This window comes from Stegostoma tigrinum, chromosome 18 (genome assembly GCF_030684315.1).
Source record: "Stegostoma tigrinum isolate sSteTig4 chromosome 18, sSteTig4.hap1, whole genome shotgun sequence".
Lineage (NCBI taxonomy): Eukaryota > Metazoa > Chordata > Chondrichthyes > Orectolobiformes > Stegostomatidae > Stegostoma > Stegostoma tigrinum.
In genome coordinates, this window is record NC_081371.1 from 24432676 (window position 1) to 24454840 (window position 22165).

General features: G+C 38.0%; 1 protein-coding gene across 1 annotated transcript in view; it reads left to right on the forward strand.

Moving 5' to 3' along the window:
* Positions 1 to 22165, forward strand: part of itfg2 (integrin alpha FG-GAP repeat containing 2) — a 66724-nt gene that overhangs the window by 5522 nt on the left and 39037 nt on the right. Inside the window, exons 4-8 of the mRNA XM_048549464.2 lie at positions 2101 to 2275; positions 3462 to 3589; positions 5159 to 5307; positions 15882 to 15976; positions 19837 to 19890. Coding sequence (XP_048405421.1) covers positions 2101 to 2275; positions 3462 to 3589; positions 5159 to 5307; positions 15882 to 15976; positions 19837 to 19890 — 601 coding nt within the window. The remainder of the gene's footprint in view (positions 1 to 2100; positions 2276 to 3461; positions 3590 to 5158; positions 5308 to 15881; positions 15977 to 19836; positions 19891 to 22165) is intronic.

Below are 22165 nucleotides of genomic sequence, written 5' to 3' on the forward strand. Positions count from 1 at the left end.
TAACTTGGAACTCCTGCATTAGCTATTCCCTAAACAGGAGAAGCCTGACCTTGAGTTTAATTTGGTCTCCAAACTGACTATTCACCTCTGCCTTAACTTGCTGTTGTTACCCTTGTGTACTGGCATGATGTCCAATAATGTGGCTACTTTGACTGGTATATGTACTATTTGTCAGTAGTTCTCAATGGTTTATTACACATAGTTGAGAGTCAAACCCCGTCTCTTTTTTCTCACTGAGTCTGATTGCTGGTGCTACCTCTGCCATCATTAGTGGGAGGATGTAGCATTGTGGTAATGCCATTGGACCAATAATCCAGAGGCTAATGCTGTGACATAATGGGATTGTATCTCACCTTGGCAAAATTAGTAAATATCAGGAATTGAGAACAATTCCTGTGGTGACCATGAAACTATTGTCAATTGTCATAAAAATATGTCTGGTTCACTCAAGCACTTGAGGGAAAAACATCTGCTGTCCTTAACTGCTCTGGTTTACATGTGGCTCCATTGCTGTGGTTGTCTCTTCACTTCGCCCAGTGAGTTACTCAGTGCTATCGAACTTTACAAAGAAAAAGACTTTGAACCAGATGGATTATCTGGCATTGGCATAGACACTAGAAACAACAAAGGCAAACCCGGCTCTGTCAACTTTGTAAAGTCCTGCTTGCCAATGTTTAAGGGCTTGTGTCAAAATTAACTGAGCTGTGTCATAATGAGGCAAGCACCATAGTCATACTCTGAATCATATCTAACTGACACTGTTAAATTTGCCTCATCACCTAGCTCTACCTGGTATTAAATCCACCTGCTGACCAGGCCAAAAATTTTCAACAGTGTACATTAATCAGAACTTCAGTGCAATATTGCAATATTTAACTAGAGTTAAATGAAGCCCAGTACAATTTTTTAGTCTTTCTTTGGAAAATATTATGTTGTGTGAATTTGTAATCTGTCTGGGTTAGGCTTCGTTTTAGAGATAATTACCTGGAAAACCAGTCAAGACAGTATAAACGGCTGATGTTTGTGTTCAAGGGCAGGACATTTTCTTGTTTTGCGAAAAGTTTGTTTGCTGAAAAACATTGACCAACTGATTGAGCTGCACTCTTGAAAAATATTTCAAAATGAGAATATAAACAAACCTTTCCCTCATTATTCAAGCCTTCTCCTGAGGTTTATTAAAACGTAGCTATCTATGCAGCAGAATACCAACCATCCTGGGAAAACACTGAGAAGAGATAAAGGTAGAGTGAATGTAGCACAATACTTGGGGGGGTGCCAAAGTAAATCTAATTGTTTTTGCATTAATTAATTTACTGTTAAGACACAGTTTTCATGAAATAAACCTGTGAACACAAGGACAGTAAATTTTGGGTGCTTAAAATTATGTAAGTTCAGAGCTGGGTAGATTTGTTTCTGGCAGCTGACTGGCCAAGTATGAAGGGCCATAGATATAGCGGGGGGGGGGAAAGTGACACTCTTTACGGGAGGTGGAGATTGAAACAAATAGTGTAGAGGCAGCTAAGATGAAACCAAACAAACATATGAAGAAGGGAATATAGAATGCTTTGAAGATGGATTTAGCTGTGAAAAGACAGGAGGAGGCTCCAGAGGAGCAGGAATACCAATGTGGGCTGCCTGGATTGTTTGGCCTGTTTCTCTTCTGTACATCTCTTGTAAATATCTATTTCACAATATATCCTTGCCAGCTTGGATGAAATGTGAGGTGAGGATGGTGGAGGGGGTGTGGATGGGGGTGGCGTAGCTGTGCAACAAAACTCACTTGGTATTATTTGCATTGCTGCCTAATCTCAATATGTTGGTGGAAATATGTATCAGTGGTTTCGGTGCAGTAATTTAACTTAGATCTCATGGACTTAGTCTGTAATGGCTACCCAAGTAGGCCTGACAATTACATATGTATGTCTGTTTGTTTTGGGAACCAGTGTATGGTGATTTTATAATTATAGTTTATTAAAATATATTACTTTTGACAAACCTTAAAATAGTAGCATTAATATTTGTGAACTTTTTAATAGTATATGGTTATGATAATTAACCACTGTATTTGTAAAAAGGAATATATCTTTCTTTATCATGTAGAATTTTGTTGTAGCTGTTGGTGCTGAGGGCTGGTTCCATATCTTTGATCTCAGTGGGATATCAACCAAATCAGAGACTTCCAGTCACCATGACTTCCTCTTTGGCGATGAACAGAAAGCATTTTTCACACAGCACATCCCCGCTAACACCAAAGTGATGCTCATCAGTGATATAGGTGAGTTGAAGGAATATGCAGTATGATGGGAAAACTGAGACAGGGGTGTGAAATTAGAGAGTAACAATGTGTTTGTTTGCTCAAGGTTGACACTTGAGCTTTTGATGTAAAGGAACAATATCTACCTGAAAATATGTGCAACTTATCCTAGTTGTGAAACTGTTAAGCTATTAAATAATTTTAAAATAACTGTGTCAGACTTCAGCATGCATTTCCAAAATTATCTTGCATCGCATAGAGCAAAAGGTATTGAGGTTTCTGATTTTAATTTTGTAGTTGCATTGGTTTTTATTTTGTGTAGGGTGTAGGGCTTAGATTAGTTCACAGGTCAGCACAATATCGAGGGCCGAAGGGCCTGTTCTGCGTTGTATTGTTCTATGTTCTATTTATCAATCATCCTTTAGATGACTTTGCCAACCGACACTTCCTGCCTTGACACTCAGCTGTTCCTGTTGCTACATTTACATTTTGTCTCTTCTAACCCTGCCACTTTAACTTTTCTTCTCTTCCCTGCCCACCACCCTTCAATTGGCCTTACTTGCCCTTGCCAGCCATTCTCACTAACTTACTGGTCTTCTACCCTTACCTCCAGCCCAAGCACCTGAGTCAACAATAACCTTCACCCTTTACTTTTTCATTGAAGCTATGTGACTAAAGTGTAGCTATCTACAAGTTATGGCATAGAATCAATCCCATGTAGTCTTCATGTGATTGATCAGAAATTACCATTCAACTCCATTCTCGTTGGGAACTGTGGGGTCACTTTATGCAGTCTTACAGTTCCAGGATGTAGATACACTGAATTATTATTGATTATTGATTTGATGAAATAGAGTTAATAATATGACATGTAGTACACAATGACCCTTTATAGCTCCAGTAGATGAACTATCATTTAATACTTGAAAATAGGACAGTAATGCACATGTTTGCTTAGATGTTTATTCACAATCTTTTCATATGTTTAGCTGCTGATGTCAATGGTTTTATTTAGGGAGGAGCCATGGGATGGAATTGAGCTACTTTGCTTAAGTCTTACGAGATGGGATCACTCAATCAAATTAATAAGAGCAGTGCACAGTGAAACTATTGTTTTCCAAGCCTCGACCAGAGAAGTAAAAAGATAATTTTTCTAAAAATTAACATTATCATTTTAGAATTTTTTTTCAATGACTTCTTCTTGCAGATGGAGATGGAAAATGTGAAATGGTAGTAGGTTACACGGACCGTGTTGTGAGAGCATTCCGTTGGGAAGATTCCTCTGATGGTTCTGGGCAGCTGGTGCTACTAAAAAAGTGGCTTCTGGAAGGACAGGTGTGCATGTGTAAAGCTGAATATGTTGATGATCTAATTTTTCATGGAGAATAAACATGATAATCCAAAAAAGATGAGTTGCAGGCAAAAGCTTAGCCAAAGAGGTAGGTTTTAATGAAGGTTATAAAAAGAAAGATTTGCATAGCCCAAAATGCTTTACAGCCATCAGAACACCTTTGAATTGCAGTCAGTGTTGTAATGTAAGAGACATGGTAGCTAATTTGCAAAGAGCTAGGTCCTACAATTAGCAAAAGGAAATAGCTGAGCAACAAATGGTTTGATGAGAGAATTCCAGCCAGTTGAAGACATGATCACCAATAGAGGAGTGCAAGTAAGTGGCAAATGAATGAAAGAAAGATGAGTAAGTTTTGAGCATGGCAAACTAAAGGTTGCAAAAGTTTTAAAAGTAGAAGACTGAAAAGATTTAAATACAATTACAAATTTGAGGAGAGTCATAAAATGATACAGAATGGAAACAGACTTGTCAATCCAACTAGTCCATGCTGAACATAATCCCAAACTAAACTAGTCCCACCAGCCTGGTCATGTTCCATATCCCTCCAGCCTTTCCTATTCATATATCTATCCAAATGTAACTGTACCTACATCCGCCACTTCACCAGGAAGTTCATTCCACATGCAAACCACCCTATGTGGAAAAAAAAATTGCCAGTTATGTATTTCTTAATCTCACTCCTCTCATCTTTAAAATGTGTCCCCTTGTCTTGAAATTCCCCATTTTAGGAAAAAGACAGTTACCATCAACACTGTCTATACCCCTCATTATGTTATAAGCTTCTATTAGATTACCTCTCAATCTCATACACTCCAGTGGAAAAGAGTTCCAGCCTATCCAGCCTTTCCTAACAACTCAAACCTTCTATACCCAGCAACATGCTGGCAAATCCCTTGATTATATTCTTCCTATAACTGGGTGACCAGAACTGGACACAGGATTTCTGAAGAGGTTTCACCGATGTTGTGTTCAACCTCAACATAACATCCCAGTCCTTATCCTCAAAGGACTCAGCAACGAAGGCAAGCATGTCAAATGCCTTTTTAACCATCCTGTCTATATGTGATGCAAACTTGAAAGAATTATGTATCTGCACCCCAGGCCCCTCTTCTACAATATTGCCTAAGGCCCTACCATTAATTGTATAAGCCCTACCCTTGTTTGTTGTACCAAAAGGTAATACCTCGCATTTGTCCAGATTGAATTCCATCTCCAATTTTTCAGCCCATTGACTCATTTGACCAAGATCCCTTTGTACCTTTAGAAAACTTTCTACATTGCCTACAATGCCACCAATTTTGATGTCATCCACAAACTTACTAACCATGCCTTCTATATCCTCATTCAAATCATTTATATAAATGAAAAACAATAAAGGATCCAGAACCGATCCCTATGTGGTACACTAATTTAGACAGTCTTGGGGCGAGATTACCTTGTGATTTGCTCTTCAAGCTGAGAGAGCAGCTGGGGAATAATGAGGATATTGGAAAAGTATGTTTGCACAGCAAATAGTTTTACTTGATTTTGTGATTCACGTTTTTTTGCAACAGGTAGATAGTCTTACTGTGAATCCAGGATCCGATGGGACCCCAGAACTAATGGTCTCACAGCCAGGCTGTGGATATGCAGTTCTGCTGTGTACCTGGCGATTGGATCAAGAGAGGATACCAGAAAGAGATCCATCTGGTGTCTCTAGCAGGTAAAATTTCAAATAAAATTTATATCACTACAAGAACAATTTCAACATTAAGTTCAGTGGTGCCTTTAATCTTGTTACATGTCCATTTTATTCACAAAGTATCAAAAAAGTATTTCATGGAGAATACTTTGAAATATCAAATAGGACATTCATCAGAAGTCGACTGCTACGCTAATTTATTGTTTTTTTTTCTTATTTGTTTTGTACTCCCACTAGGATTCTTTTCTGTGCTATTTTAATCCTAGCCTTGACAAACATTTAAAACCTATCTTCAAACTCGATAAGGGCTGTAATATTATGACTACCCAAGTAGCTGTAAGTTTCAAAGTGAACCTTCCGTTAGCATTCCCATTTCAGAGTCACAAGAGTTGGGTTTGAGCCCCAGTCCAAGGACCCAGTATCTAGAGACCCTATTTTGTTCTTCATTTATTGTCTCAAGTAATTCTAAAGTCCCTCATCTCTTGACTCTGAAACTCAAGAACCATGCTTGAGACTTGAGTCATGTGATGCTGTAGGATAAGACTCGATGGACAAAGCTTTAAGTGCCTGTACGCCATTAACGTGGACCTGCTGATTATACTACTTGCTTCTGTAATTAGCCTTGCTCTCTGCACAAGACTAAGGCTATAAATATTCGTTCAAACATATTATGGGGACAGCAGGATATACTGGTAATGTTATTTGATCATATATTATATTACATTGGACCAGGCTCTTGAGCAACACAATGCTAGTAATTCAGATACCTAGGCTAATGGTTTGGAAACATGGGTTCAAATCCTACCCTTTATTCCTGATGGAATTTAAATTTAATTAATAAGCCTGGAATATAAAGCTAGTCTCAGTAACGGTAAGCATGAAGTGGTCATTGATTGTTATAAAATCCAACCTCATTCACCAAAGTCCTTTTTGGAAGGAAATCTACCACCCTTGGCCTAATCTGTGTATGTGACTCCATACCCATGACACTGCAGTTGATTCAACTGTCCTCTGAAATAGCTGAACACACCAGAGTCAGTTAGGCAACAAATGCTGACTTTGCCAATAATGGCCACGTTCTATGAAATAAAGTAAAAAATCCTTGAGTTTGATTTATGTTGCAGTCTTGTTTTTACCAATCATTGTAGAATACAAGCTTTAATTGCAGTGGTATATGGAAGTTTCCCCAGTTGTTAGAAGAATGTTTTGGCTCTTTTAAATATAATTTTTGTTACTTGTTTGAAAACTCTTGAGCATTGTCACCACTAGGGTTATGGCCTTCAGTGGCCAAGCGAATAGAGAGTAACCCAATGTACGTGCATTGGAATTGATGGTAGCTGTAGATTTATACTGCACAGAGAATCAAACTGGAGGTGGCTAATTCAAGCTATTGGTTGGGGCTGCAGAGCACCCTGTTGATTACTAGGATTTTTTTTCTGGGATTATGCATCATTAAAACTAGGCCATGTCCATAACTTTTTATATTTACAATGCAGCATGAAACTTCGTTGGTACAATAGAGTCATATAGCATGGAAACAGACCCATTGGTCCAACCAGTCCATGCCAAACATAATCCCAAACTAAACTAGTCCCACCTGCCGGCTCCTGGCCCATTTCCCTCCAGACCTTTCCTATTAATCTACTTCTCTAAATATCTTTTAAATGTTATAATTATGCCTGCATCCACGACTTCCTCAGGAATTTCATTCCACAGGAACTGCCCAAGTGTAAAAAAAATTCCCCTTTTTTTTTAAATCTCTGACCTCTCACTTTAAAAATATGCCCCCAAGTCTTGAAATCCCTCATCCTGAGGAAAAGACACCGATCATTAACCCTATCTATACCCCCAGGATTTTTTAAACTTCTATAAGGTCACTGTTTCAACCTCCTTCACTCCAGTAAAAGAATTCTCAGCCTTTCTTTATAACTTAAACCTTCCATACCTGTCAACATCCTGGTAAATCTCTTCTGAACCTTCTCTAGCTTAATGCTATCCTTCCTATAACAGGGCAACTGTACCTGGATACTGTACTCCAGAAGACATCTCACCAATGTCATGTACAACCTCAACATGTCAAAAGACAGTCTATCAGGGAAATAACTCAAATTGTGAGACTTTGCAGTGCTAGAACTTAGTTTGGAAAAAAACATAGTTTTTGTGGTCAGGTAAAACCATTTCCTTTGTGCATTATTTGCAACATCTATGAACACATTTAAAGTCTTACTTTATGTCTCCCAGGTCTTTTGTCTCTGTTAAATGGGTGATTGTTTTGAGTTAAAAATTGAACAATAAAACACATTTTAAGCTTTTTTTGCCCTCAAGTAAACAAACATAAAAAGCTCAGTTTTCTTTGGTTGTTAATTCTCAACTGAGCAAGATCTGGCACAAGTTCTGCTCTGGCTGTGAGTGTTACTGGCTGGCCAGCATTTATTGCCTGTCCCTAGTTGTTCTTGAGAAGGTGGTGGTGACCCGCCATCTTGCAGTGCTGCTGTCTGTAATTTGCATAATTATTCACTGTGCCAGATAGAGAATCAGACAGACCTATTGAGTACGTTTAGTAGGAGAAAGGAATATTACTTATTTATAAAATATAAAAGGTTACGGAAGTTAGGATTGTAATATTATAACAGGAGACAAAAATTTAGTGAGTTTTTGAAGTGCTCCAAAGAATGTTAACTTTTTTAGTAGATTTTATTAAAACAGGAGATTGGAAGTACCAGGCAATAAAATGAAAGGAAAAGAAACTCAGGTATTGGCACAAATCTGCATGCGAGTGACAAAGCACTGAATTCCCTGTTACTTGTAAGAAGTTTAACACTTTGCACGACTTAATTATATTGTACCAACCATCTAAGTTAGTACTGTACATGCCTACAGGGTAGGACAATCAAATTTCAGGCCAGACTAATTGTCTTGCCCTTTATTGGTGCTGTGTGCTTACTATGTGTTCTTTTAGCAGAAGGCACAATATTTGACCCTAAGGTATGACTCACATCCAGAGCAGATCAGATTTTAACCCAGGCTTTCTCGCTCAGAGGTAGCAACACTACCAGTCTGCCAACAGAGCCCCTTTTTCAAGCAATACAGTATTGTAGTTGTCTTTGAAATCTATTGGTACTGCTTCTTGAGGCCCCTTTACCATCATTTCATCTGCAGATGATGTCTAATTTCACGTTCCCTTCCTGATACAAGTTTATAGATGCTGACAAAAGGACTAAAAGGACAATTCACATATCAGTACCGCGCTAGTTTGGTTTTCCTCTTCAAAACACACTTGTCCAGCAAATTTTTGTTGGTGCTAGAGACAAAGTAATTATGGAAGACACCCACCAGAAAATCTGATGGGGCAAGGGCATGGGGTTTAACCAAAACAAAACAGATTGTGTATAAATAGCCTAAAAATGCTTGCTATCAGCATTTGTGCCATCTAAAATGATCTTTCATCTGAAATATCCTGGATTCCAGGTTAATATGTAATGTTTTTGAGACCTTCATCCACTCATGTCTTTCATGCTTGTGTTGAAAAATAAATCTTGGATTCATGTTAGAATAGTTAATTAGTGTTGACCTGCATTAGGATTTCTTGACGGATTCATTGGTGCCGAAAAGAAAAGCTTTTTCACTTGTAAATCCTGTACCTAATCTGACTTTGAAGCAGGAATGAAAGTGGGCAAATATCAGATGGAACTGAAGAGTCTGGGGACTAACAGTAGGTGAAGAATACATTCAGCACCTTTTACGCTGTAATATTTAAATCACAGATTCTCCTTCCTACTATTAAAGTTTTTATCTCCTCACTGTGTGCTCCTGTTATGTTGAACTGAATCTCACTTAAAATTGACAGTGGGAGTCTGTTGAGAATCATGAAAGTTGATCTTTACACATCACAATTTCCTCCATCCTGTGCACACAACTTGGATATCAACAGTAACTATTAAATTGCAGTAGCATTCAGAAGCCGCAACATGTCGTCAAAGTGCTGTTACTATCATGAGTTGTTTTGGGTCGGACTATGGCTGTCTGTGAGAAAGACAAAAAGGTTGCTTTTAAAGTGTATTTTGGCTAGTGCTACTCCTGCCATACTGGCAGGTATGGTATAAACTTGGGATTAAGCCAGGAAAGATCTCTCATTGGGGATTGGATATGCAGTATTTTAAAAGATGTAAAGGACAAAACCAGGCACTTAATTGTACACGTTGAGTATGTTTGTTAAAGGAGTAATTCTCAGAATATTTTGAATGTATTGTACTGGTTTGTTGAAGTAGGGGATGATTTGGTCAGTTGAATGTGTGAAATTGCCCTTTCATCTATTTCCAGTTGCCTAGAATGAAATTCCCCACAGTTGTGAAATGGTCTAGTGGTTTTAGTATTAGTTTTATTGCAGAACAGAATTAGAAATAGAATCCCAACAGTGTGGAAACAGGCCCTTCGGCCCAACAAGTCCACACGAACCTCAGTGCATCCCACCCAGGCCCATTCCCCCGTAACCCACCTAAGCTACACATCCTGAATACTACAGGCAATTTAGCACAGCAAATCCACCTAATCTGGACATCTTTGGACTGTGGGAGGAATCTGGAGCACCCAGAGGAAATCCACATAGACATGGGGAGAATGTGCAAACTCCACACAGACAGACACCCAAGGCCAGAATCGAACCTCAGTCCCTGGTGCTGTGAGGTAGCAGTGCTAACCACTGTGCCACCGTGCTGCCCAAATAAATGAATGATTTGGAAAAAAATCTACTGAAGTATGTAGGATTAGGAAACAGATTTGTATTTGTGATTCTCTCCATGTGAAAATTTTGAAGTGATGAATTTTATCAGAGGAAGCTGGACAGTTCCCCCGGGGACTGTTCATACAGAGCTGCTTACAGTCAGTCTTCAAAAAAGGCTTGTGTTTATGTAGCATGTTTCATGGTTTTAGATTTAGAGAAGTGCATTATAATCAATAAAATACTTTTAAAGTTTTAGTGACTGTTGTAATGTAGGAAGACAAGCTGAATGTTTGGAATTATCTCAGACAGACTCAAGAATTTGTAGCTGAGGGTACAAGAGGCAAAGAAAATATATAAAAGAAAAACCACTCGGGTATAAATATTGTGAATTGTTAATGCCTGTGTATTCAGTGGCCATGTTCATTTAGCTATGTACATTTTAAAAAAACCATTTGAGTCCGTTTTCAGTTGAAATATTTTAGAACTGGAAAGTAGAGCTGAGTTGGAGGCTGAGGACATGGGAAGTTGGGGCATAGTAACATGTTGGAGGAGAGTGTGAAGATAATTGAATGTAGATGGATAGAACATACAGATTCTCAGCAGATCAGGGATGAGAGATTCGCAGCACTAGTGTCTAGGTTAAACATTAAATAGAAGAAGAAAGAATGCCAGAGGCTTGCTAAACCAGTTATGTAATTCTTATCATCAAAAGTGAAGATAGAGTCATAAAATCATTCAGCACTGTCTCTGCCTGTCAAAAACCTAACTATCCAGATCCAATTTTCCAGCATTTGGACCACAACTTTGTTTATTGCCTTGACATCGCAAGTGCACATCTGAATGCTACTCACTTATTATGAGGGTTTCTGCCTCTGCCACCCTTACAGGCAACAAGTTCTAGATTCCCACCACACTCTAGGTAGAAAAACATTTTCCTCACATCTTCTCTAATCCTACTGACCTTGTGTTAATCTTTGTCCCTGTCTTTGACCCTCCATCAAGAGGAAATTTGCCTTTGCTGTGAGAAACCCTTTCCCAGTCTGTTCAATCTTTCTACATAACTGAAATTCTCCAGCCCGGGGTACAAACTGAATCCCTGGGAAATCTCCCTGCTGTGGTTGTACAAGGTCAGTCAGCTGGATCGCATGAACTGAGTTCCCTGATTGGGGCTGTTTATCTGGTCCTGTCAAGAGACTTGGCTGAAATCAATTAAATGCAGTTGGGTGTGTCAAGGTATTGGGACTAAATGCCTGTCTCAGTGAAAGGCAGTGCTCTTCTCAAAGGCTCTGTATTTGTGAATAAAGGATGATTGGAGATGGGATGCTGGCCTCTGAAGAGTTATTTCAGTAAATGAGAGTAAAGCATGATTCTGAAGAAACTTGCTTGCAACTGTTGTTTTGAAGTTGGGAGTAAGCATTTTCTTGCATCATGCCTCTGGTTGGGAAGCTTGACTCGTTTGACCTGCTCTCGAGGACAAGACCCAGTGTGTGGAAGTGATGAGTTACTTTTCTGGGCAAACAACGTTGTGACAATTTTTTTTAGAAATCAGAGTAATTCTCCTGACAGTTTGTGGAACTGTAGCTTTCCTTTCATTAGGAGTTTCCTGAGGTACCAGATACTGAAACCTTTCAAGAATTGATTGACTTAGCTAAGGAATATTATGAACCAAAGCCCTTTACTTCTAAGATGCTAATGTTTTCTCTTGGCAATTTGAGAATTAGGGGGTTTTTAACTAGGTTAAGATGACTGGCAGAACACTGTGAATTTGGTTTAACCTTTAATGTGATGCTTAGAGACCATCTAGTATGCAGGATTACTGATGTAAGCATGCAAAGAATGCCTACTGGCTGAAACTCCACTGGACTTCAAACAAGCGCTATAACTGGCTTTATCATTGGAAATGCAGCAAGTAGAACTTGAGTTGCAAGGTATTCCAGTGGAAGTGGACAGTTTCGCCAGCCCGCCTGAGCTTGGAGTATACCATTTGAGTGCCAGCAACTGCATAGCCTCATTCAGGAAATATCTTGATAAGAATAACTGTAGGTCGGCACACAGCAAAATCCAAAACCAAGCCAAGTCTCTGTCAAACAGTTACAATTTTCCTTGACACCTGGTAAGACATGGTAATTGTTATTGATATGCAGATTTAGGAAGCAACAAAGCCCTAATACACTGAAGTTACCTTGCTCCATTTGTAGACCAATATCCAGGATGGTGACCAGGGGAGTTCATACACTGCAAACGCCACCTTCTTCTGGTTTGGGGCAGATAAATTGCCTAGCAACATCCAAATCAGACTCCATCAAGATAAACATCTGGTTAAATATCAGAGGAGCCAAAGCAACTTTGCATGTTGACCACAAATGATTCCATGATTCTGCAAAGCTTGTCCAGTGCCATTTGCCTTAACGGAAAAGTGGAAGCAGAAGTTAGACTGGAAAGTGAAAAAAGTCTTCAAACCAGTCCAATTCACAGAATGCGCACCGGTCATAACAATTTTGAAGCCCAAAGGATCAGTTTGCCTTTGAAGGGAATTTGAACAAATAGTAAATTGTTTCTTGCAGTTGGATAAATACTCAATCCTTCATGTAGAGGATTTGTACAGCAGGAGGTTTGTGCTTCATGAAACTTCACATGAGCCACCCTTACTTGCAATTGCATTTTTGCCAGGGTTCTCAGAAGTATACTACAATTAATACCTATGCCAGCTTGTACTAATAAACAAGACTGCCATTCAGCGTATCGTCAGCCTGTTCAATTTTTTCAGTGGATGACGGAGAACATTTTGCAAGATTTGCCTCAGGTCACCATTTACTTAAATTTCAATATGAATTTGCCTAGCTGCAGATTCCCTCCTACAGGGTGGATTCCAGGACTGCACACTGTACAGTATCTGAGGCTCAAGCAATGTTTTATCCAGCATAACCACCTTACTATTAAACTCTATGACTCGACTATTGAAGGCAAATATCTCATATGCCCCCTTAATCACTCCTAAGGGACAGGTGGGCAATTAGACGAAGGTCTTCTTGCTCCAACCTGTGCTTACCAGGGTCCTGTCATTCATCATGTATTCCCTTGCCTTGTTCATCCTGCCCAAGTACATGACCTCCCATTTATCCAGAGTAAATTCCATTTGCCACTGATCATTCCACCTATATCCTCTTGTAGTCCAAGGTTATCCCCCTCACTATTTACTACCCTACCAATTTTTGTATCATCTGTGAACTGTTAACTTTCCTGCGCTCAAGTAAAAATCATTTATATAACTACAAACGTCAAGGGGCCCAACACTGATTCCTTTCAGACCCCACTGGACAAAGATTTTGAATCAGAAAACCATCCTTCAAACATCACCCTCTAGCTCCAGCTTGTCCAATTTGCAAAATGCCCTTATATCCCATGGGCTCTTACCTTTGTAGGACCTTGGCAAAAGCCTTGCTCAAGTCCAAGTGGACTAAATCAACAGGATTGTCCTCATCTACACGCCTGGTCCCCTCTTGAAAAAATTCAGTCTCGATGGTCAAATATGACCTCCCCTTAACAAAACCATGTTGATTGTTCTTGATTAATCTGTCCTTCTCCAAATGCAAAATAGTTCTGTCAGAATTGCTTCCCATAGTTGTCTTACTATGGAGCTAATCCATGGAGATGTAGCCAATTAACGTCATACCAATTAAAAAGTGGAATATTGCAGATGTTGGCAACCTGAAATAAAACAAAATCCTGGGAAAAGCTCTGCAGATCAAATAGTGTTTGTGGAGAGAGAGAAAAACAGATAATGTTTGTGGACTTTCAGTTTTTTTTCCATTATTTCACAATTTTATTTTTGCTTCATATCAGTGTTTGAAAATACTCTTACATTTTTGTTGAAGGATGAGAAAGCAAAATACCAAACAACAGAATATAACTCTAAAATGATCAGCACAAATTTTGAAAAGGCTGACCATGTTAAACCATTCTTACTGAATTATTTGAAAAGAAGACAGTATACAAGGGTAGTGAGTATGATATGTGTGGACTTTCAGAAGGCCTTTGAAAGAGTTTCATGATAAATTTTGTACCTGAAGTTGGGAATAGGCAGATACTGAATGGCTTGAAAGATGGCTACATAATAAGAAATGTAACGGAGGAGTTAAGAGAAGTTTTCCACAGAGAAAACAGCTAATAATGGGGTGCAACTCTCCCAAAACACACAGACATAACTGGCTTACTTGAGGAGGAGAACAAACAACTGAAATTCAATATAGCACAGTGTGAGAGGGTTCATTTTGCTAGAGGAATAAGGAGATCACTTCTTCTTTGGAAGGTGCAGAGGCATCTACGTGTTCTAATGCATGAATCACACGACAGTTGTTTGCAGATACTGCTAGTCATTAAGAAGGCTAATGCAGGACTGTTCTTTATTACCAGAGGAACTGAATGTAAAGTAAGGAAGTTACACTTAAAATCAAAGAACAGAATGTTTTCCCATAGTTAGGTAATTAAGTAGCTGAACGACATTGTCAAAAGAAAGTTAAAATTCAATTCCCAAGAGGCTCTGAATAACAGAAGCCAAGAGAGATGAAACAGTAACACTAGCTTCTGTACTACTGGCTAAGGAAGAGAAATCAACTAAGCTCCTATTTCAGATCACCATGAAAGCTTCTTTTACGATGCACACACATTAGGTAGAGAAAGGTTTAGACTTAGATGAAGCATGTCCAATTGTCCAGTAAATTCCTGAAACTCATAATTCTATACTTGTATGAAGATGATCACCAGGCCCCATTGTTGAAACAAAAAAGTCGACCTATGTCTTAAAAATATTCCGTGGCCCATCTTTCACTGCCTTCTGAATCAAAACGATCCAAATTCACAGTTACACTTCTTTATACGAGGCATTGGTGAGGGTACATTTCAAATATTGTGTAGTTTTTGTCCTTATTTAGGGAAGGATGTAAATGCAGGTCATTCAGAGGAAGTTCACTCGGTCAATACCTGGAATGAATGGGTGGTCCTATGAGTACGGTTGGACAGGCTGGGCTAGTTTTCACTGGAGTTTAGAAATATGAGAGGTGAATGATTTTCACAAGGTAGTCATAGGATGTTTCCTTTTGTGGGTGAGTACAGAACTCCAAGGACATTTTGAATTCAGGCTTCATTCTTTTCAGACAGAGATGAGGGGATTTTTTTTCCCCTCAAGGGCTGTGTGAATTTGGATCGTTTTGATTCAGAAGGCAGTGAAAGATGGGTCATAGAATATTTTTAAGACATAGGTAGACTTTTTTGTTTCAACAATGGGGCCTGGTGATCGTCTTGATATAAGTATAGAATAATGAGTTTCAGGAATTTACTGGCCAATTGGACATGCTTCATCTAAGTCTAAACCTTTCTCTATCTAATGTGTATGCATCGTAAAAGAAGCTTTCATGGTGATCTGAAATAGGAGCTTAGTTGATTTCTTTTCCTTAGCAAGTAGTACAGAAGCTAGTGTTACTGTTTCATCTCTCTTGGCTTCTGTTATTCAGAGCCTCTTGGGAATTGAATTTTAACTTTCTTTTGACAATGTAGTTCAGCTACTTAATTACCTAACTATGGGAAGACATTCTGTTCTTTGATTTTAAGAAGTTAGCTCTAGCATACCTTTAACTTTGATACACTGAGACTGTTCAAATTTTGTCATCTCTAATGAGACTGCTGCCTGATTGAAGGACAAGTGGATGTTGTTGATATTGGAAAATTAAAATATATTTAGCAAATATTATTTTAATTGTGCATAAATACATAATGTGCTAATTTCCTCCTTTTGGCAACATTGCTTTTTCCAGAACCATGTTTATACAATTAATTCTCTATTCAGCTCCCACATTTTCTCTTTTCCTTCTCTGTGTAGTGAGGGTCTCATTCGGGATGTTGTCCTTCACCAGACTTCGGGCAGAATTCACAATAAAAATGTTTCCACTCATTTAATTGGTAGCATCAACAGAGGTATGTGGATCTATCCTTGAATGCCTTCATCAGTAATTGAGCTAAAATTGTAATGAAGAGATTCCAAGTTAACTTACCTTCTAATTTGTGCAGTTATTGTACAGCTATTAGCACAGTCATCTACTTCATTGGAACATAAGAAAAAGGCAAAATTATGGTAAAATGTCAGCCACAGTAAAATTAAATGGCAGAGTAGATGGAAAAGTTGAATGTCTGACTGTGGTTCCTATTCCTTAAGTTCTTCACAAATCTTGAGTAGTAATGAATGATCTTTTGAGCAGGCAAATGACTACCTTTTATCTGTATGCATCTATAATATGGGTGGAATGCTTTGATTTGAAGTTAGCACATTTTTATATTAATTGACTTCATACTTTTAGTAGTTCAGGCATGTGATTTATTAAAAAAAAAACTAAAACCTTTGTGACAATATAAAGTGACAAGATGTACCTTTTTGAGAAAGATGTTTGGTGTGCGGTAACTAGTGTACTCTCACAGTTATGCAAATCCAGAAATTTAGCAGCTATTTAACCCTAAAATTTCCAAAAATGTGCTGTGATATTAAGCATGATCTCTGAAATTTATGAAAAATTCTTCGAATAATCACATCCATGCAACTTAATTGAATTTGTCTGGAGAATGAGTTATTGGAATCAAATAGAACATTAGAGCAACATTCTAAATCACTAGAGAGGTTTTGAGCATTTTGTAATAGTTATTTGAATCACTTTTACGTAGAGGCTGCTTTGTCTTGATTGTTACCAAAATCTTCAGGCTGTCACATTGCTGCATAATAATGAAATTAATTATTTTGCTTGTGCAATCATCATGTTTTATAGGTAAATAGCTAAACCAGTTTTGCATTCACCAATTGTCACTATCAGCAGTTGAAAAAGAGTCAGTTAATCTATTTTACTTGTGCTAGCTGTAGGATGAAAATCCGTATTTTGGAAGAAATCTTTGCTTTGCTTCAATTTGTGCTGTTGAACCATTTACCATAATTTGAACATAAACCTGAGCACCTCATGTAATGTCTATTTTGAAAAATGACACTTTGAACAACAGTGCTCCTTAAATTTGTTTTGTCATATTGAGCATGGTGCTCAGAAAAGTAGATAAAGTGCAAAGCAGGGCAAGATACTTGAAGAAAAGAGTGGAATTGAAATATTTAACATGGGCAGCTGCTGGCTTGTTATATGTGATTAATGGTTTTATAGAAATATAAAGCCAATAAGTTAAGAAGATGGGTCAGGATTATTGATTTGTGAATGGGTGATATAAATTGGCAGAGATATATTTAACTTTTATTGTGCTGTTTAAGATTGAGTTGTGCAAAACAGCATCCACTTGATTTTGATTTCATATTTCAAAACTAGTTATATTCTGAGCTGTATATTGATTGATTTATTTATTGTCTCATGTACTTGTTGTATGTATTTGTAACACACACAGTGAAATGTGTGGTATAATGTTGCCACTCTCAGGCAACATCTTAAAAACACAGACAAAAGAGCCAAGGCATAGAATATAAAGGTAAAATATAAAAACAAAAATTAAAAGTGCAACATTACAGTCCTTCTTGTTACTTGTTTTAATATGTGCATTATTGGGCAAGCAATGTAGTTAGAAAGGATCTTATAATTCAGGGAATTAAGTCCTGCAACTATCAGGGTGTGGAAATTTTGGTTTTTACTACTTTAACTCCGATCTTATACGAACTGCACTGAAGTGATATGCACTTTAGGAAATATTTATGTGAATTGATAGATCGGCCACAGCTCTGTTCATGAATAGTCTGCAGTTTGAAGTGCTATTGTGATATTTGTCAGCTAACAAGCTGCTGCTATATTTAAAATACTTTGGACAATCATGTATACAGGTGTATTTATTTTTGATCTGAATCATTTCCTAGATTAGGTTCAGAAAGGAAAATATATTGTGAAGAATCACACTGAAGAAATCCTCCCCTCTTCTATTCAAATTAATGAACAAGAAACCTAGCAGGCACAATAGGACACATGTAACATGCCCCTGCTGGATTTATGCTGAAGTTTCATTCTGTTGAGGAATAGATCTATAATGTTACCCAATGTTTAACGATATTATTTTTTCTAAGTAATAATGGATATCCTAAAGAGGGTATAAGTTCAAGAAGACAAAAAGAACTGTCTTCAGTTGAAGATTTCATAATCTTTATTTGTTAAGTCCTGAAGCAGGTAAATCCAATTGAGATTTTAAATATACTCTGTAACCAATCAATACACATGATTATAATGTGGATAGTTGGTTAATTACTTAATAGGTTTGCATGCTTTAACATGAACTTTGATTATAGTTATGACCTGACTTCAGTGTTACTAACTTTAGGAGTCTTAAAATGAACCAACAGATTATCTGCAGAGGGAAAAGTATCCAGACTGAGTAATGGTTGTAATTTTGAGCTTGGTTGTGTGTAATAGCAATGTTTAGCAGAAGCAAATCTTTTAAAACACCTTTTTTAATTTTATCATTTGGATGTGTACATTGCTGGCTAGGCCATTATTTATTGCTGATGCTTAATTACCAGTGAAAGAATGTTGGAAAGCCACCTTCTTGAACCACTACAGCACACTGAGGTTAGGTAAACCCAAAGTGTTAACCCAGAGGTTATGTTCCTTAGAGGTGTTGTTGCCGTGTATTGGCTGGACTTGTCCTTCCTGGTGGTAGAGATCATGAGTTTAGAATGAATTGTTTTAGGAGCCTTGAACAGTTGTTGCCATGCATCTTATAGGTGGTACACAATGCAACCAATATATGTTGGTGGTTGGGGGAGTGAATGTTGAAGCTGTAAGAGAGGGTGCCAACAAATAGCTGCTTTGTCCAGGATAGTGTCAAGCCTTTTGCGCTACACTCAGTCTGTCAAGTGTTGAATATTCTATCACACTCCTGACTTGTTTCTTGTAGATGGTTAACTTGCTTTGTGGTGTTGGAGTTGACTGTGACTTGCTCTTAGAGCCACAGCATTTGTCTGGTGAGTCCAATTCAGTTTATGATCAATGGTAACCCCTTAGATGTGTAGAGTTAGGGAGCTAGCAATGGTAATGTCACTGAATGCCAAGACAAGATAGTTGAATTCTCCCTGGTTGGAGATGGACATTTCCTACCACATGCGTGGCGCTTATCAACTTGAGCCTGGACTAGAGCCTGTTGCTTTTGGATGCAAATTGCTTCAGTATCTTAGTAATCATACTTCAGCATCTTAGGTCTTGAACATTATGCAATCAGTAAACTTTACCTGGCAGTGGGTGATGGATGAGTTGTTAATTTTACATCTGAGATAGATAAACTTTTGTTAAGCAAGGTATTAGGGATATGGGCCAAAGGCAGCCATATGAAGTTAGGAGTTTGGAGCCACAGATCAACTATGATTTCATTGAATGGAAGAACAGGCTTGAAGGGCTGAATGATCTATATCTGTTCCTATGTTCCTTACTTTTGTATATTACTATTCCACCATCTTTGGTGGGTCTGCTTTGTCAGGGGGACAGAAGATACCTAGGAATGGTGATGATAGTGTCTGGGTCATGGTCTTTCTCTTGGAATCATACTTTCCAGATGATGTCAAGCTGTTGCTTGAATTGTGGGAGAACGCTCCCAATTTTGTTTCAGGCTCCCAGATATTAGCAAGAACATTTTTTGAAGGTCAATAGAGTTGTTTGTGCCTAGACTGTTTCTGTTGCCTTCGTAAATGTGATGTGAGCCATTCAGTTTCTTTCCCCTTACCAGACTTTGTACTAGTTAGGTACAACTGAATGGCTTGCTATTGTAATCAAATGTTCAATATAAACAAGTAAAAAATCATTTTCTAATTTTTTCTACAGGATCCAGTGATGATTCATCCAAGTCTGGCTTGTTTGCTCTTTGCACATTGGATGGTAAGGACTTGTAATTATTTCAAAGCTAAACAGTTAATGGTTTTTGGGTTCAACAAAGTATATAGCTATTCAGCCATAACCAAATAAAATGTAATTTAAATTTACATGGTAAATTATTAATGCATTCCAGAAAACCTGTTGGTCTAGGACAGAGCTGGAGCTAATTTATTTTATGAAGTTACATAGTACAAGTATGCATCTCATAACAACTAGATGCCCCAAAACGTTTTACAACCATTGAAGTATTCTGCAGTCCAGTCACTGTTGCAGTATAGGAAACATGGCAGCAATCAACACACAGAAAACTTCCACAAACTCCCACAACCATAGTTTTAATCTGTATTAGTTTACAGGGCTCAAGTGAACCCTTAGTTAATGCCCATACCTGCCTATGATTACTATACAATTAATAGAATCTCTTCCCTCTCTCTAAAATGTAGATTTCATGTGCACCACCAAATTTTGAAACAAATTAAGTCAAAAACTTCCATATTTCATATTGGGATGCTTAACAAATTTTCATACATTCTTTATTTTAAAGCAATAAATTGATTTGCAATGATCCTTTTAAGAAATTTTATTTTTTTCTCCTGTACTTGTTTCAAATCAGCAAGGTCAATCGTTACATTTTCTCACCTCCCTTTTCTAAGAGATTGCATTATTCTACAATGAGTGGAATGTAGATAACTATTCAATGTGTCTACTATCTTCAGGATGCCTTTGTACAGTGTTTCACTTAATGGATATTTCCATAAGAGCTGGTATGTCAGCAGCTAAAGTACTTTAAATGTATTCTTTGTTTTCTTCACTTGTCAAGCAATAGGACAGCTTTTCCCATTTTACCCATGAGAAATAAATTGAAAGCAGCCGCCCTAGACAACATGCAGGAGCCCGCTATTCCTGTAAACTGTTTGGCAGTGCATGTGTCTAGCCGCTGTATGGTGCTGTGCATGTTGACAGTTTGATTGCAGTACTGACTCCTGGTTCCAGACGTTGCTGCCATACATGGACCTCAGAGGCCCACACAGCCAGAAAGTAAATTGGAGGAAATGCTCTTTTGACCCATGATGCATCATTGTCTTGCAATTCTTAATGTATTTTATTATCTAATTAATTAATCAATATATTTTTTATAAATATATTTTATTGACCTTACCACCAGTTCCTAAACCTTAGGAATAAAGTCAACCTTAATTCCCTATTAGAGACTCAACTCAATGCTGACTTCTTTCCCTGTGATAAGATATGATTCCTGGAAAGTGAATAAGTTAGAAAACGCAAAGAAAAGAACACTTCCATCCCCTCCTTCCCTCACTCATCCAACTGCCAATGCACTGTGCTAAGGTACACAGAAATTTCTCTATTTATAATTTCTGAGTTAGCAAAGCCCCAGGTACAGAAAAACCAGTGTTGCCTGATTTCCTTGATGAACTATCCTCGGCTTTGTCTGAGTGGTGAGCTCGTAAAAGTGTGGAGAGTGGTAAATAAAGTTTCTGAGCTACAGATACGCACTGATGATGTAGTTGCAGTAAGAGTCTTAGCTCAAAAGGCAAAAAAATGAGAAATTCATAAACCTACTGGCAATGTATTCAGGAAAGATAGATGAGGGAAAATAGGAAAGGGTAACATCATTGATCTCTGGATGGTCAAAGACCAGCTGCATCCTGGAAATGCATGCTTGGATCTCTTAGAAGTTCCAACGTATTGATTCATTGGGAGTTTCCTTAGAAGTTTGATGTTCCAATGCGTAATTTACCTGCTCCCCTACATCTTTGAAAAAAAGGTCCCTGGCTGTGAGGTAGAGTTGGAGACGTCTGACAGGGAGTTTCAAGACTGGGGGGTCATTTTTAAGGTGAGAGGAGAGAGATTTAAAAAAAGACATAGAGACAAATTTTCTTCCACAGAGGATGATTTGCGTTTGGAATGAATGTCCTGATAAAGTAATGGATGCGGGTTCAATTACAACGTTTAAAAGACATTTGGATGGATATATGGATAGGAAAGGTTTGGTGGGATTTGGACGTGGAGCAGGCATGTGGGACTAATTTAGTTTGGGATTATGTTAAGTATGGCATGGTTGGACCGAAGGGTCAATTTTCATGCAGTATGACTGTATGACTATGACTCTATAATAGCTTCTAACATTTTCCGTAAGACAGATGTTCTGCTATAGATACCTGATTTCTGCCTTCCTGCCTTTTTGAATAGGAGTTATGTTAGTTATTTTCCAAGCTAAAGTACCATTCCCAAATCTAAAATCAATGCATCAACTATC